Genomic DNA, 17,430 nt, shown 5'->3' with positions numbered 1-17,430 from the left:
CTGCTACATTACATTTTGTACTAAACTTTCAAAAATCATTTTCTGAGGAAGCAGTCTCTTTACTTTCTATGAATTTTGATTTCTACTTCAGCTCATTCAAAATACTAAACATAAAACATTCTCCAAAATAATGACATATTGGAGACTACTTCATGCTCCATCCTGAGAGTCAGTAGTCCCGGTTTTACTTTTCAGTTTATTATTATTTACCAAAGAAATCATAAAAATCCTTTTCTTGTATTGTCTGCATCACTTTTTAAGAAAAAAAAAAAAAAGAGGTCCCATCTGATTAATACATTCCAATGCAGATTAAACCACAGATAATCCCAAACAGAACGTACCAATACCCTAAAATATTGTCAGACATACATGTTTTTGCTGCCTATAGTTAATAATCATGTATGCACAGTATGCAAGAAATAAAGAAATAAGAGTACATATGCACAGTTGGTAGCATATGTATTAACCTTTCTTGATAATAAGCCAAGCCTTTTGTATTTTAGCTCTTTTCAATAAAGCACATTTTAACACAGACACGCTGCAGTTACTAATCATTCTTTCTCTCAAGTTTTTAAGCTGCAAAACTATACATATGGAATTTTAGCAAACAATTTAGTTACATACTTAAAACAGATTTAACACCCAAATCCAAATCTAATGAAGTCAGACTTGGGATGAGGCTTCCACTTTGAAAGACTAATGCATGGTTATTTAGGTTAAAATTTTATGCTGTTGCTTGCTTCACCTGCAATATTTCCATGTCAGTGTTATACAGACTTAAAAGCAAATAAATATTACTAATTCAGGTTTTCAGAAGGTCATAGAAGACAGCTACATTCTCAGTCATCTGGGGAAAAAAACTACAGCATTTACATTAGATTAGACATCAGTGGATAACTGATTTTTTTCTCATTAACTGAAGACTTTTTGCAGCTCTTTCTTATGTTCTGTTTTCTCTTGGGATCTGAGGCCAGACAACCATATACAGGATCACAGCTCCTGGGAATTTAAGTGTTAGTAAATATACGGGCCCTGGTAAATTATGAAAATGGACACATTTGCTGTAATCAATGACAGAATAGGTATTAGAGGGCACATTTAAGTAAAGAAAACAAATCAAGTATATTCTTAGATTATGAATATACAGCTAGCAAGACCTGGAACAACATAATCAGTACGAACTGAGAAATTCAGTTTGACACTGCTCTCCATGCATTAAGAAGAAAGGAAAGTCATGTGTGCTCTAGATATATATATATGTATGTATATATATATATATATATATATATATATATATATATTTTGGTAAAGAGTAGAACCCCTTGGTTAGAGTACGCATAATTTCTTTACTCCTCCAGGTTAGAAAGTTTACTTTTTGGTATATGAGTTATTCCCATATACTAGGAAAAGAATTAACTGCTGGAATCCAAGAAAAGACCAGCAAGGACAGCAGTCTTCAAACTTTAGAAGACTCTCTGAAGACAAGGATAGGAATTTGATCTCCAAGCCCATGACAGGGATGACAAGCAGTAATCAGTTTCAGTCGTGCCAAGAAATATTTAGGTTAGATATTGGGAAAGTCTCCCAGTAAAAATAATGAAGCACTGGAAAAGATTGCGCACACAGGTTACAAAATTGTCTCCATGACATTTTTTTTTTTTTTTAAAAAAAAAAAAGATGAACGGATGTGTGAATGTGTTGGAAATTGCACAACTGCCTTTGGATTCCGCCTTAGGGTGACAACATGGACTAGATAATCTCTTGATTTCCCCAGTAGCCCTGCTTTTCTATGACTGAAAAATATCCCCTGTAACCACTTACTCTGAGTGGAATAGATCAGCAAAGGCATTCTACCTGTAGTCCTGCTTACCTTTTTTTTCCCCCCACAAAGTTTAGTGGAAAAATATTGCACTTCAGACAAGCTCATTTTGTTCCCAAAATGAAATTAAGTCAAAGACTAGTTTTTTTTCCTCTGGAACATAAATTTCAGCATATGGTTCTTGCCAAATGCAGGCAAAGATCATCTGCAACCATTGCATTTTTGTTCCAGAGGCAAAAGGTCCCAAGTGTACAGCAAAAAAATCAAATCCCCATAAAATGCTGAGATTATCACCAGTTCCATTGCATAACCAGTATCTGTTTTCATATAAAAAAATAAAGTGTTTGAATTAAATGTTATTGCACCAGCAACTTTTTTTTTTCTTTTTAAATATCCCCATTCAAGTCAAACATTAAATTATTTTTATGAAGCAAAATATAAGATCTTTTCTAAAAGTATCAAGTAGATATGGTAGAGGTGCCATAGAGAAAATAGTCTAAAGAAATGACAAACATCAAATCAGAGATGATAGAAAGCAATCATTAGGTTGTTTCTTTTCCATGATTGAAAAAAAAAAAGAAATAAAACTCCAAAGAGGTTGCGTAGACTGCTGTATAGGTGAAACACACCTCTTCTCAATGAACTCAAGGCGTTGAAGCAGGAGTCACTTTCAAACTGTCAAGTGCAGCATGAATTCTGAAGTGTAACCTTGACTCCATAGAGTATTCTTTGTAGTTGTTTCTGCAAATGATAAAGTTAATTTATCATATAGAAAGCTCAAAGAGAAATATTTTTAACCTCACTTTCTGCATTCATTGAACAATCAAAGTTAGCCTTCAGATCTGCCACAGGAAACAGGTTGATACCATCAGCACACAATTTAGCTCATCTGTGCATCTAAGTGACCTCCATAGACTGAGTAGGAGAGGTCTCCAATAGCACTGTATTAGTGCAACATATAGCTCTGATATACTGACCAATACTGCTTACAATTACACATAGAGTAAACATGAATCCTAATCTTGGTGAATGTTTCCCTCATTTATTTTGGTCCTTCCAAAGCCCTTACAATTTCAAAGTAAGTCTCCTGTGGAGAAACCAACTAGAAAAAGCTTTGGGAAAGAAAGGCTGTTAGCTGAAAAAGTATGTTCAGATTCAAAACATGTAACTTAACCATTGTTTTATAGCACATGGAAATCACATCATATAATCTTAAAAAAAAAAAAAAAAAAAACCCACTTACATACGTATATAACATAGCTAAAATTCACATTTTTGAATGGTATATTGCATCATTGATATGCCTTTTTATGCACACAAATGGCAAATTTACCTTTACCCCATAAACAATGGGAAAATATTGTCCTGCAGAAAGAAAATATTGCTCTCTGGCCCTCCTGCCACAGACTGCAAATGAAAGAGTGAATCTGAACTGCACTATGCTTAACCTGTTCCCAAAACACTTTTTTTTTTTTTTTTAAACATATCATGTACACTTGGTCTCTGGGAAACATTTAACATTGATCCTTTTTCTGAAGTCTCCTACTCTATTCCATACATATAGTAGAGACTGGCCCCCTCCTATCATACCTTGGCCCCAACAGCAACAAGGTTAAATGAAAAAAAAGTGTATTTTTCTTCACAATATGCTGTCTTGTCTAATACCATCTAGAATGTGACGGAAGAACAGAAATGACATATCAGAAAATTAAAATTCGACTTCTATTTTATTAACTTACTGTCAGAAAGAAAAGACACTTCTCCACTGCCGAAGTTACTCAGTTACTTTTAACTTAGTGACACAGACAAACCCTAAATGCACTTACTTTGCAGTTTCTATGCATCTTATTGCTTTTCCTCTCTCATCTTGTTGTTTGTACAGAAGACCCAACTCATACAGTGTGAATGGCACCAAGTAATTGTCATATTTTATCTGCTTCTCACTAGAAAACCATAAAAAAAAGTTAAATGCAACATTTTTTTGAATGATCTCCTAATTTTTAAATGCAATCACCACCTGCAGTAACAGGCCATGGCCAAAGAAAACACTCTGGAACTTGTCCCTAAACATATCAATCATACTTTTAAAGAGTAGGTATAAAATACTATGAATATGATCTTCTAGAAATGTGAAATTATTCATTTCTATTTAAAATTCTTATTCTGCTCTGTGGTCAAAGCTTACCAGAACATACTCCCCAATTCTGTGACATGTAGTTCAAAAGTAAAGTTTTAAAAGAAGAGTTTGAAAACAGAATGCTATTAGATTAGGCAGTGTGATATAAATACTTCTTTCCCAAGGCTTGACTGAATATGTCAGCAGAGAAGTAACAGAATTCCTCTTTTCTTCACTAGGAGAAACTATTAGAATTGTAGAATAGTTGAGGCCATGCAGCACCTCCTAGCAAATTTGCTTCATCACCTTTCCAGGGATCGAGGTGAGTATGACTATCACAGCTTCCTGAAGCTCTTTCTTGAGGATCAGATCTTGCCTTCTAGATGATAGGGATGTCATTTGTTCTCTTCCAGACTCCTGCAATTCCACGACTTTTCAAGGATAATTGAGAGTGACCTCAGCGATACTGAGGCGCTCCCTTAGAGTACTAAGGGACGCACAGTACATGGACGCACTACATCAGGTCCTATGGACTACATCCCATTCCCATGGACATAGATACAGTTTAAGTGTTCCCTGGCCTGACACTCCTCCCACAAGGGTAAGTCTTCCATACATTGGAGTTTACCACAAGATTTAGGAACCTACGATTCCTGAAGGCTGGTTGTACCAATAATGACAGATGCAAAGGAGCCGTCAAGTACAGTGTCCTTTCCATGTCCTTTGTCACCAGCTCTTCTGCGCCTTCAGTAGATTCAGGTTCAGATTTCCTCTAGTCTTCCCTTCGCTGCTGCTCTTCCTAGCAAGTCTCTTTTTTTGTTGCCCTTCACAAACTGCACCAGATTCTAACCCACATGGGCTTTGCTTTCATAACTCAATCTCTGCTTGTTTGGACGCTAACTCTATCCTTCTACATCATCTGTCCCTCTTCTCTCTAAGGCCGCATCCCATAGGAACTGTTAGATTTTAACACTTTGATCCTTATTAAGGCAAAATATCAACTAATCAAGCAAGGTTCTCAACTAGCAGTGGAAAATGTGTTGAAATTTTGAGAGCAACAAAGATGCACTTCATTCACCAAAGCAAACCTTAAGGCAGAAAGCAAATTTGCTTAAAGTAGCAAGAATGCTACTTGTCATACGAGAAACAGTCATAATGTACTGCAACAGCTCGAGAAGCAGAGTAAGTAGCTGATAAACTGGTATTAAGTATGTCAAACACCTTTGGCCCTTGCAGATTTTGAAAATCGTATCAGGGACTGCCTTATTTTAGGAGAATTTATATAAATTGCTCAGTTCACTAGAAAAATGCATGAATTTTGTCAAAAGTGCATTTATAGCTTACTCTAAGAATTTTATTAAGTTCACAGTTGCAGCCATGACATATAAAATGTTACTAAAATCGATACTGATTTATAAAACATGATGTTAGATTCTAGCATAGGAAACTCAATTTTCAAAAGAAACTGGTAACAACATTAATAATTTCTCATCTACTTGAAGTGCTAACAGTTGTAGCTCTAAATGTTGAAAAAACAATCAATCTAGGTAAACCATATTTACTTAATACTAATAGTTATACTAATAATTCTGCAAATACAAAAACACCAATTCCAAATATATTTAAGCGTCACTTGTTACAGCTTGGTAATTTTGGACTAAAACATCATATTTATGTCAAACGACATAAATTAAAAATTTCCATAGGAAAATGACAGTAAAGTTTTACAGTCCTTCAACTACTTTGTAGGTATTTTAATACCTAGAGGAGAGGTATTTTAGTATCATATCCTAGAAAGGATTGTTTTGGTTTTTTTTCCCCTGTCGAAGTTTAATTCCTCAAAAGTCTTAAGAATTCTGAGTGTGCATCTGCAGGAACACCAAAATTTATGGAACAGAACGCTAGAAAGACTATTTCTATGTTTTTACCTTTGAATTACTTGATTGAAACACAGTTCAGCTTGCATGAGTCTTCCTAAGTGCTTCAGACAGAGGCCTTTCAGTAATTGCAACATGGCCACATCATCCATATAATATTCACTGTGATCTACAAGTAAAAGCAAAATACACCGTACAATTTACATACACCTTCATAAAAAGAAAAACAAGAGATTTGCATAGTAGGAATCAGCCAGGCTCAGGAGTCAAAATTTTACAGTTTAAAATGCCTCAACGCATACAAGAGAAAATAAGTGCACAACATTGCACCTACTGCACAGCATTGCTCTTTTTCCTCTTAATCAATTCCTATAATCAAAGGAATTAACGAATATAAACCCTCAGTCCCTTCTTCTCTATCGGGAATCTGTGCAAAATAGGCATAACCTTGCACTCTTACACCTGCAGCACCTAGCACAGCAGACAAAGCCTTCAGTAAGACAATACCTCTTGCACACTATATTCTCTTAAAAGCATCCACTATTCCACAGTGCTCACAAAGCTCACTAGCACCAGCAGCACCAAAAGCATAAGAATTCATATGGATGCTGTCACCTAAAACTTTTAGGAAACATTATATGGCAACAAAAATTAAAGAAACTGTGTTTGTTAGTATTCCCACCATCTCTACCACTTAAGAAGCTTCACTGGCAGTGGTGCAATGTTCAGAAAAAAATAAGACTTGTGTCCAACAGGACTAAAAGCATCAACTGAAGGGGTATTTGTTAAGTGGACCAGAAATATAAACTGAATAAGCAGAGCCCTTTCTTGTTGCTTTGGTTTGTAACATTTGCTAGCTGCCATAAAAGAAAAACACATACGGAAAGACAGATGGCTGCACATATATTAACAATTCAGGAAGCAAAACACCCTCCCATCAGATCATCTTGTTTACAACTAATTACCAGTCCTCTAAGGTCACGTTCATTTTTTTAAATAGTCTGCCAAAAAAATCCTACATAAACAGTTCCAAACATGCAAGATTAAAGCACCTTAGGATTCAGTGAGACACTTTGCCACTATGTTCAAGCTGACTTCTGTCTGCACATAAACCTGGAGAAGGTTTGACAGGCAGCAACTCAAGCTCTTTTTTAACACTAATGTTAAATCTTTTTTAATATTAATATTAATCACAATAATGGGAAAATATTTGCGTTCCTTTAAACACTTGGCTAGGCTAAGGTAATAGGTTACTGTGACTATCTCCCATAGGACTCAAGTCCCTGAACTTACTGCACGTAAGCGCTGATGCTAGTAAAAACTTGCCAGTTCTTATCACCTTCTTCAAGTTTTCTTGAACTCTCCTGGTATTTACCACAGGAAAAGCTATTAAGCCAGAATTCTGTAACCAGGACACCAAGTGACCAGTACAATTTAATAAAGACAATGTTTAAATAAATGTTGAAGAGTATCTTCTTGCAGTCCTCTACCTCTATATTCATTAGGAATATAAAAAACAGGAACGGTCAACAGAAAAATTAATTAAAATTAAAGTTACAAAATCCTGTTTATATTTTGGACATTAAATAGCAACAGTCATGGAAAATAGTATTTCCAGAAATCATGAGGAAAAGGTAACTTTCAAGATCATTCACCTCTTCCTTCTCTTGTTTCTATTTTTAGCACATTCAGACTACACAATCCATTAAAATCCTTGACAGATTCCTTGCTGTGCCTGTATACTTGAGGCCAGCGTAATACTAACAGCTCTCTTAAGGACTGAGACTTCTTAAGTGACCTTTATGTCTAATTTACACATTTTTATAGCACTTAAGAAACCCATTAAAGTTTTCTTGTACTAACAGTTGTCATTTAGAATAATATCACATCCTTGTCACATTATGCTAATTGCTCTAATCACCTTCTTCTGGTCTGAATTCTGCACTAATTCTCGCAGTCACAATCTGTAACTTGCCTAACTTCATAACTTGAAAAAATAGATATAATGCTTACAGATGCAAAGCTCACAACTAAATTACCTTTCACTGCAGCTATTACTCAAAAAAAAAAAAAAAAAAAAAAAAAAAAAAACAGCAACTACATTTTAGAAAAAGATCCTCTTTGTAAACTCCATATTTTTGTGAGAAATATGTGCTGTTTAAAAGGAGTACTGTTTGGAAGACAGAAAATTATTCAGCTCTAGCTTCTGTGAACAACAGATTTCCAAGGGCAGATTAGAACTAATTTCAGCCTGCTCTAACTGATGACACCAGCCTCTGCATAACAAAGCAGTGGATTCACAAGATCTTCTGCCAGAACCTCTGCACAGAAGTAATGACAACAGTACTTTATTTGCATATGTCTCAAATACTTCAACATTTGGATTTAACACTGCTGTGCATATTCTGTATGTGCTTCTATAACTTTGTATCCATCAGATCAATTTATTTAAAGGCTTACAACCAAATGTATTTTTACAGATTACTACACATAATTTAACACTACCTGATATATAAAATCTCTTAAGTTTGTCTGGGTTTTCCATTAAGTTCCATAGACCCAATTTTTGGCAAGAAAAAAAGCTTAGCAAATGTGATAAAAAGCTTTCTCAAGACATGCACACACAGGAACACACTACAGGATATAAATTTGGCTCAAAATACAGAGCAAACACTTCAAGGCAAAGACACAGTTTTAAACATGAAATTTATATAAAACCAATGAGATGTGAACTGTTCTAAAGACGTGAGATTTTAAAAAGAAAAAACTTTGACAAAATGACTTTACATCCAAAATACATTGTCCATTTTTAATCCATTGAAAAATAGTTTAACCTATTTAAAAAAATTCAATGTATGGCACACAATATGAAGAACATAAGTGAAGTTGATAATGCTAACCTAAATTCTTACAAGTAGACTACCATTCTACATTTGCCATGTTACCTTCAAAGATTGGGAGTACGATCCCAAATTAGGAAGTTATGCAAAGTGGTTAAAAAAAAAAATCCAGGCACTGTTGTAATAGTATTGTTTAATACAGTTCACATTACAAAAGGAAATCCATTCTGTGTCTGTCTATACTGAGACAATACCTGAAGTTCTTCCAGTGTTTATGTATTGAGATAAAGAGTGTGGAAAAGGCCAGAAACGTATCACTGCATTTCCACAAGACCCTCTGAAGAGATGATAAAATCAAGTGATTAAGACTACAATATGCTTCAATTTGACTGTAAAATGAATACAATGGTGTGAGGACAAGGAGCTAAATTCCAGGGGGGGGGGAAATGTTAATTTATTCAGATCCAATTGTCAGATTTACTTTGTTTGGAAACTAAATATTTAGGTATGAGACAACAGCAGTATGCTCTACATAATTTTGTGATTAAGACAATTATTAGGGTGCCTTTCTCTCTCCTATTTTTTGAATTACTGTGTCATTAAAAATGTTACAATTTTTCCTGTTGCTGTTATCATTTAGTTCCTACTTTTGCTGTGGGCTTATCTCTTGTTTTACTTACTAATGAGGATACTCCATTGCTTCCATCAGCTGCTTCAAATGGACACCAGACTCCATTCTTTTTTCTGCAGCACTGACCTCAGAAGTTAAAGTTATCATATGGCAGTTTGTGGAGTTGGAACTTCGGTTTCCCACAACTTCCCACAACTAGAGGTCTATATTTTAGGCAAAGTTATATTTCACCACATTTTTTTTCAATCTTGTTTTTTTTTTCAGTAGCAATAAATTTAAGATCCTGCTAAGCTGAGGCAATTTTGATACACAATACAGTTATTATCAAGCTGTACATAGGATAACCAAATACCCTATTTCGTATTTCCAAATCTATGTGCAGTAACAGACATACTAGATAGTGAGATACTTGAAAAATGGGGGAAACTAATTATTTGGTAAGTTGTTAAAAGTGTGATTAAAAATTGGGCATAGATGAGAAAATTTTATATAAAAAGGTAATATTTATTCATTTTAGAAGAAGAATTGGAAAAGGAAGATTACTCAGCAGTTTAATTGATGGACAGCAGAGACTACCTGAAAAAACTTAAAGAATAATGAAAAAAGGTATCTTTTTCTACAGTATACCAGTTTTGTTCTTTCTTCTTTCTGATTAGAACTTAAGCTCTATTAACTTGGACTCCAAAAAATTATCTTAAATATCTATGCTATGATATAATCAAGGACATGTTTAAAAAGAATCATTAAATTTCACATGGCTCTAAAATTTCCATAGTTAGACTGAATAGCACATTGGTTTAGGTGACTCAAAATTAACCACCTAGAACGTTAAAGTGGAGAAAAAGAAAAAGAAGAAAGTGTCCCATCAGCATTTCTAACTAATTGCTTATTTCTATCTTAATTGACCACTTACTAGTTTCATTTTGTAGAGCAGTTTCTTCTTTTTCAATTGTTACCAACAAATTTTCAGTGAGGTCTGCTCTTTTGCCCACAATTGCAAAGCCATTCCAGACATACATCATTTCCTGACAAAAACAAACAAGACAAACCCATGAAATTCCACAAATATTTACCTAAAGAGTAACTTGGAAGGCTGTTACAGAACACTGAGTACATAAAATACTGCATACAAATTTTTATATTACAGAATATTATAAAGTTTCAAAATCAAGCACTTAAACTCAAAAATAAAAGCATTTGTTTAAAATAACCTTCCACAATGTATACAGGACATTCACATTTGTCTTTATAAAACTTGCATGTCACTGACAGGTTGCGTTTTTAATAACATGTAGTTGTTTCACAATACCAATGCATAGGACAGGCAAAATAACATTGCAAGTGTTCAGGCAAATTAACTTGGGGTTTTAAGTTTTGAGTATTTCGCACCTTCAGGATACTCTTCTTAATAGATTCTATCATATAGTTTCACACATACACACAAAAACACAACAAAAAATAACACTGAAGAAACTTAACCATGTCCGTACTGACATTCAGATAACACAACAAAAAATTGATGTTTTTGATTCTGAGACCTCTGCCATGCAAACTAAAACAAGGCAGCTGGAAGTAGTTACCTTCTTTATGCTGCATATGAGATTACACTAAATGCTGTGTGTAGGTGCGTGCATGCACATCCATGCTATAATCTACAGTCTTTTATGTAACAGAGGAAGGAGAGAGAAGTGCAATATAAACAGAAGGTGCATTGCTAGTGCATTCTGAGGCAAGAGAAATTAGAGTAATATTTGTAATACATATTATATAGATTTGTAATATATCATTAAATACTGCATATGTTACTCACAAACCCGTCAGTTTCACCTGAAAATATGATGATACCAAAAAAATGAGTTCTCCTTAATTTGCTCATGTCTGGGGTACAACGACCGAAATACTCTCAAGGAACATAAACATGACTGTGATCACTGCAAAGCTAAAGATGCCTTTCAGCCCCAGGTGGCAAGAGCAATTTGTTCTCTACATATTTCAACGTCCATGAGGAAAACCTGTCTGTCACATTTTGGGCTGTTAGTCGGCTAGTAGGCTGCAGTTCCTAAAATGTGTCATAAATAAATAAATAAAGCTTTCTCTTCTCACAAATGCTAGTAACTGTTTAAAGAAGGTGGATAGATGCTACCTAATATTTTTTCTCTTCTTCGGCAATAAACTATAGTTATTTTTTCTTTCAAAAATACCACAAGAAAACAAGTATAAATACCAAAGCAGGCAATATCAGCTTCACAGGTTGAGAACTTGCATAACGTCGAGCTTTTCTTACTGCAAACTTCTCAGTTGGGATAGATTTTCCTGCAATTCTCTGTTTCAGACCATCCACTTGTCTGCAAGGATAGGAAAGGAAAACAGGAGTTTGCTTAATAGTCTCTTTAACCTTACTTCTTGTAGTAAGACACTGTTCTCCTCAGAAATAAATCATCATTAGTTGCTTTTAAATCACTCAGAGTCTGCAGTAACAAAATGAATGTTTGCTAATAAAAGCAGTATGCTTTTTTGAATGAGAATGCTTGAAGAGGAAAACAGAAAAGTTGTCAGTTAAAAGTAGGCAGAAAGTGACTCAAGAAAGATATACAAATCAAAAAACATTTACATTGGAGAAATAGTAAACATCTAGCTACTGTATAAAAGCTTACCTGAACAAAGATACAATGTCCTCACCAGTCTTTTTCACTTCATCCTCTGGAAGCATACACAAAATTGCTGCTTTCTGGAATACATATATTGCCTGTTTCAAAAAGAAGCAAACAAACAAAACAAAACATTACTACATCTAAATGTGTTCAATTAAAACACTAATGATCCAAAGCACTCATCCACTGTTGCAGTAAAGTGTTTCCAGTTATCCTCAGGCAGGTAGATCCACTGAAGTTCTGCCACACACTTCCTTTGTCATATACTTTATACTATAAATACAGTCTTATTTTCAACATATTTATTAATATTGTAATTTAGTCGTGTTTTTCATACAAAGAACAGAATAATTTATTATGCAAACTGTTATGCCAGAGAGGTGATATTAAGTTGCAGAGATAACCACTCAGAAGTCCATGAATATTATCATCTGTTTTGGTCTTCTTTTTCAGGTTTGTTTCTTAACACAGCAAAAATACCTGAGTATGGATAGAAAGTGCCCTAAGTGGGCTTTGCGGATAAAAATAAATATCCATAACTCTATTAAAGACATATGAACTTCATACTGTGTAGTATTATTCTCTTCCTCTTTTATCTAGAATTTATCCTTCTCCACTAGTTTAAGACAGTTATCTAGAGAGAAAGTCCAAAAGTATGTAACAAAAAATTACTGCATATTATGCTTAGTTCTTATTTTGAAATGCATTTTTACAAGAAAACCATCTTACTTTCCTCATGAGAATATATATATTCTTCCCCATGCAGCAGCCCTTCTGTTTATGTTTCAAAACATCTGCTGACTAGTTCTGACACTGCCTGTTTATGAATAACTAGGAACTGGAGTTTCTTTAGCCAAGTTTTATTAAAGAATAATGTAACTTTGTTACAGACTTAAGTGAATAGTTTGCTTCTCCATTTCTTTTATTAGTCGTTGATGGGCACCTCAGTTTTTTCGTAGAAAGAATAGTGGTTCTGGTTCAACTTCCTGAACACCATTAAATCCTCCATTCTGGTACATGCTTTAAGTTTGAGAAGACAGACAAATCTTCATTTACAACCGAAACTAAGTAAGCAAGTTTAACTATGAAGAGGTTACTAAGTATATCAAAATCACGTCGTCCTCCCCATTTACCTTAGACCATCTGCTCTCTTTGCTGAGCAGGTCTGCATACCGATATGCCTGAAGCCAGTTCTGCTGGAATGTGTAGCACCACATCAGCTCCCAGTAACAGAGATGGTGAATCTGCTTCCACTCTTGTTGGGATGCTATGCATTCTTGGAATGTTACCTGTGCCTAGGATTAAACAAAAAGACACAATTACAGAGCAACATGAAAGCCATATCTAAGTAAAACTCCTCCCCAGCACCCAAAGTGTATCACTGGAGAGCTGCTAACTAGTAGGGTGATGCCATCTTCCCCCTCAGTCTCTCTTACAGAGTCAATAATGGCACCCAACCTGAAGTAAGAGATGATAATAATTGTTGGTATAATTAATATAAGCTACTTGGATGAAGTAGGCAGATAAAGTTTTCTCCCCAGGCTGAACATTGAAAAGATTAAAACAGCAGGATGAATAAATTGAATTACCTTTTCAAAATTTCCTTTCAGTATATCTATTCTAGCAGCATAAAATAATATAATCGAACCCTTGAAAGGAAAGGAGAAAAACATACTGTTATTATTTTAAGCTTAGGGAACTATATTAATGTTATCAAACATATTGAGAGTACACACATTTGGAAACTTCTGGAGGTAGGGTTCAAGGAGACTATCTGCTTCATGAAGGTTGGCTTCCCCTGTACCTAGAAACCACAAAAAAAAAAAACTCAGTCTACTAGGAAAAAAAAGAAAAAAAAAAGTTTCTATATCATATTAGCTGATTAATCAAGTGATTAATGGATGACTGCTTTTATACAAAGTGTAATCATTATTTAATCATACTAAATTTCTATAAACACAAATTCTTGTCCTGGAAGAAATAAATAAGTTATTTGGTAGCACACATGTTTCTAGAGATATTTTTTGCTATACTCAACATTAATTTGTGATAAAGACTTGTCTGAACTTAAAAAAAAAAAAAAAAGTTGTTTTGGTATTTTGCTGTTGCGTGTTACATCTGCCCTTCAAACATACCTACCTGAGAGTTTCTGCAAACCTTCCTTTGACTATAAGCCTTAGATCATTAAGCATACAGCAGTCTATTACAAACCTATCAACCACAGTTTCTAAATTCATTTCAAATTCACAAGATCTGTCATAATTTATAACACAACTAAGCAGCTGCAATCCAGGTCTTACCAAGGATTAAGGAGACATAAGTATGATAAACCAATAAGGTGAAAGTACATAAAATAGCCCTCAAGCTGTTGCCAGATGCACCTTCCCGTAGCTGATGGAGGCCCAACTCCTAAGAAATAATCACAAATAAAAGCGGAATTAGTCATCAAAACAGTTCTGGCCCAGCTGATAGCATTAAGTAGGTTATGTCAATACTGAATAAAATTACATATGCATGGACCTACCTCCCCACTCCAACCATCTTCTGGCTACCAGCCTGTCAGTACTATTTATTTTCAATAGGAATCTCTTTCAGCTATTTCAGTGCTGCTTCTAGGCAAAAGTTTCTCTTCACAGAAACTCATGCATAAATCTGTCTTAACTATCCTCAGCTTTTTATCAGTATTTTCTGATCAAATTTATGCTCTGATTAAAACATTAGTTCTACTAATAGATCAAATTCTAGAAGCTCAGCAGGATTCGTGTGAGCGGAAAAAAAGGAATTAAAATCAGAGACGTGCTCAGCTTGTATTCACATGCCTTCCAGTTTACACCCATTACAAAACAGCTTGTTGGTTCTTGGCATTATTGAGACAAGGTCAGAACTTTCCTGCTTAAGAACAGTGGCTCTTCAGAAACTTACCAGATTTAAACAGCTTTGTTTGGGAAGAAACATTAGCCTATTAGGAGTTTTATTGCTGAGTTACAGGAGAGCCCAGGTAATGTACAAAATGTAAAATAACCAGATCTCTACGGGAATCTCATTTCACAAACTCCAGAGACTCCTATCTGGCTCATGAATAACCTTAGTTTTCACGTTCAGTATTTTATTTTCCTTTCTTAAAGGTGGCAAAGGCAGCTTTAGAGGAGCAGAAAGTACTTACAAAGCTAAAAGGCTAGGTTATGATACTAATAGTTTCCTCAGGACAAGACTTCCCAAGAACAAGATACAGTAGGATTCCCAAGTTACACACTACATTCAAAAATTCCTTCAAATTCCTTATCCCGTAAGGATTGGAGATAGTGAAAAGTGGAAGGGGGAAAGTGAAAGAAGCATAAAAGCACAACTTCCCTGCAGTTGCTTGTATAGGGAATACATTATTGATAATATAGACTAAAAAATCTTGTTCAAGATCGGAATTTCAACATGTGTACTTTTATGCCCACATAGTCTAGCCCACTGGTTGCCTTTTTAGCACTAAAAATGTTAAAATCATTATATTTTAGTGTGAAATCTATAATGTTAAATCTTCTACTCTTTACCAGAGAAAGCACGAATTTGAAAAACAAGTATCAGATTCAATACCCTATTGCCAGAAAATCCAATAAATTCCAAAAGTCGAAGGATTCTTCCTGGTAAAAGTGACAGCATCTGCAATACATTTCAAAGACATATAAGATATATATATACACACATATCTAAACCATACCCCAACATTCAAGAGATTCCGAAACTGCTGTAAACCTCAACCAAAAATTCCAGTTAATATATTAAACGCCATTACACGTTAGTGAAAGGGCAAAAACACAGTTTAAAAATGTTTGAAACTAGACATGCGTGATTAACAGAAGGCAATTAATTTATAATTTACTCTTGATTATCCAGCATTGGAAACACCGAAACAGGAAGTCCAACTGTGCTTCAGATTATTTTTGTCTTCAGCTGATCAGAACTGTTTGAAAATTACGGTTTGTTTGGGAGAAGAAGGAAGTATTATTGACTGGGAGTAATACTTACAAACTACAGCTGTCATCTTGCTCCAGCTACTCCCAAACAGATGACTCAACGCTATCTCAGATAAACGTTTTGTTTCTGCTTTGGAAGCAATGGATATACATATACAGCATGTGTACTTCTATACAGCATACTGTACAGAAGTTTTAGTCATGTTCATCATTCTCCAGCCCGTTATCACATGCACCTTCTATTCACCTTGTAGCTGCCTTCTCCATGGCTTACACAACCGATAAGAGTTTACAAAGACCACAACTATCTTTCCAATAAGCACATTACAAGGAGGTCTGTTTGAAAGACAGGTTTTAAAGCTACGTTCCCTTTAGTATATTTTCCCCAGAACAGATTTCTTCCTTTGTTTTCTGCTGAAGAGACTTCACAATGAACAGAAAAGGTCAGACCACTGTGAACACAACCATCCACCACTGATGGATTTTAAGACTGACAGGTGCAAACAGACTGGCCAGAGGCAGAACTGGCCTGTTCCCGTTTTGAACAATACTAAAAGTTAAGATAAGTAACTCTTACTGTTGGCACAAGAGGTCAAATCCCAGTGACACTAAATTGTAAAGAAAAATGCTAGTGGATGCATCTGCTTGTCTTTTGTACAAACTCAGTAAATCACCAATTTTTCTGCATTTTTGCACTAATTCACAGCAGCTATCAACTGCAAGCCACTGAAGCAAAAGATACAGTCAATGCAGATGTTTCCCGTTTAAGAAATATTAATTGGTCAATTAAAAATTAAATAAACTTTGATTTTTTTTTAATCCTAGTGTGCATGCATGCAAAAAGCCAGTCATGTTTTCATATGAAGTCTACAAAACCTATCTCTGTTTTGCAACCATTTCCTTTTTAAAAGAGGCTATTTGCAAGAAAGGAATCTTATATAGAACTGTATAAGCTCTAAATAACCCCAAAAGCCTTTCTGAAGTGTGAAAAACAAAGTCATACCAAATTGAATGCTCCTATTCCAAGTTTTACTCCTCCTTCAAATTGGTGATAAGTTTCATTTTTGCTTTTGTTCCCCTGAGTCATCTGTAGCACCTGATGACATTCTCTTTTGATGCAGAAAAGAAGAGGGAGGGGAAAACACAACTTAGAAATGATATGAAGTAGAAACACTACATGTGTTATGACTTTTTTGTAGACATTAATGTACCTGTTTATACCAACATTAAATCTCAGTGCTTTCTAATGGCTTACTTGTATATTTGGTAACTTGTCCTAATTTTGAGGCCACCCTTGATAAAGTTGATCATATTTTCATCCTGGAAGAAAAAAATGTTTATTGTGCAAAATTAACTTAAAAAAATCTTTCAGCTACTTTCTAAAACATTTTAAAAGTAAACAGTCTTTGGAATTTTTTTAAAGATAATTCATCAGTTATTAGCTTTAACCTTACAGGTAATTCCACTGAATGTATTAAGTTCTCAAAGACACATTTTTCTGGCACTTGACAAGATTTAAAACTTAAAAAGA

The 17,430-nt window shown here is 34.7% G+C and overlaps 1 protein-coding gene across 1 annotated transcript; it reads right to left on the bottom strand.

Annotated features, from left to right (window-relative positions):
* Positions 1-1,886: 1,886 nt before the first annotated feature.
* Positions 1,887-17,227, bottom strand: TTC39B (tetratricopeptide repeat domain 39B). Its single transcript, XM_088535249.1, has 13 exons — positions 17,155-17,227; positions 16,903-17,008; positions 15,520-15,585; positions 14,235-14,343; positions 13,671-13,738; positions 13,524-13,583; positions 13,068-13,229; positions 11,938-12,029; positions 11,508-11,628; positions 10,197-10,308; positions 5,864-5,981; positions 3,646-3,762; positions 1,887-2,560 (listed from the first exon to the last, which is right to left on the bottom strand). The coding sequence occupies exons 1-13, from the start codon at positions 17,208-17,210 to the stop codon at positions 2,464-2,466; spliced, it is 1,284 nt and encodes a 427-aa protein (XP_088391375.1). The 5' UTR covers positions 17,211-17,227; the 3' UTR covers positions 1,887-2,463.
* Positions 17,228-17,430: the final 203 nt, after the last annotated feature.

This window comes from Tinamus guttatus, unplaced genomic scaffold (genome assembly GCF_059628265.1).
Source record: "Tinamus guttatus ecotype Peru unplaced genomic scaffold, ASM5962826v1 Tinamus_guttatus_pri_ptg000622l, whole genome shotgun sequence".
NCBI lineage: Eukaryota > Metazoa > Chordata > Aves > Tinamiformes > Tinamidae > Tinamus > Tinamus guttatus.
Note: the sequence above shows the minus strand (reverse complement) of the source record. Positions and strands in the feature narration are given on the sequence as shown.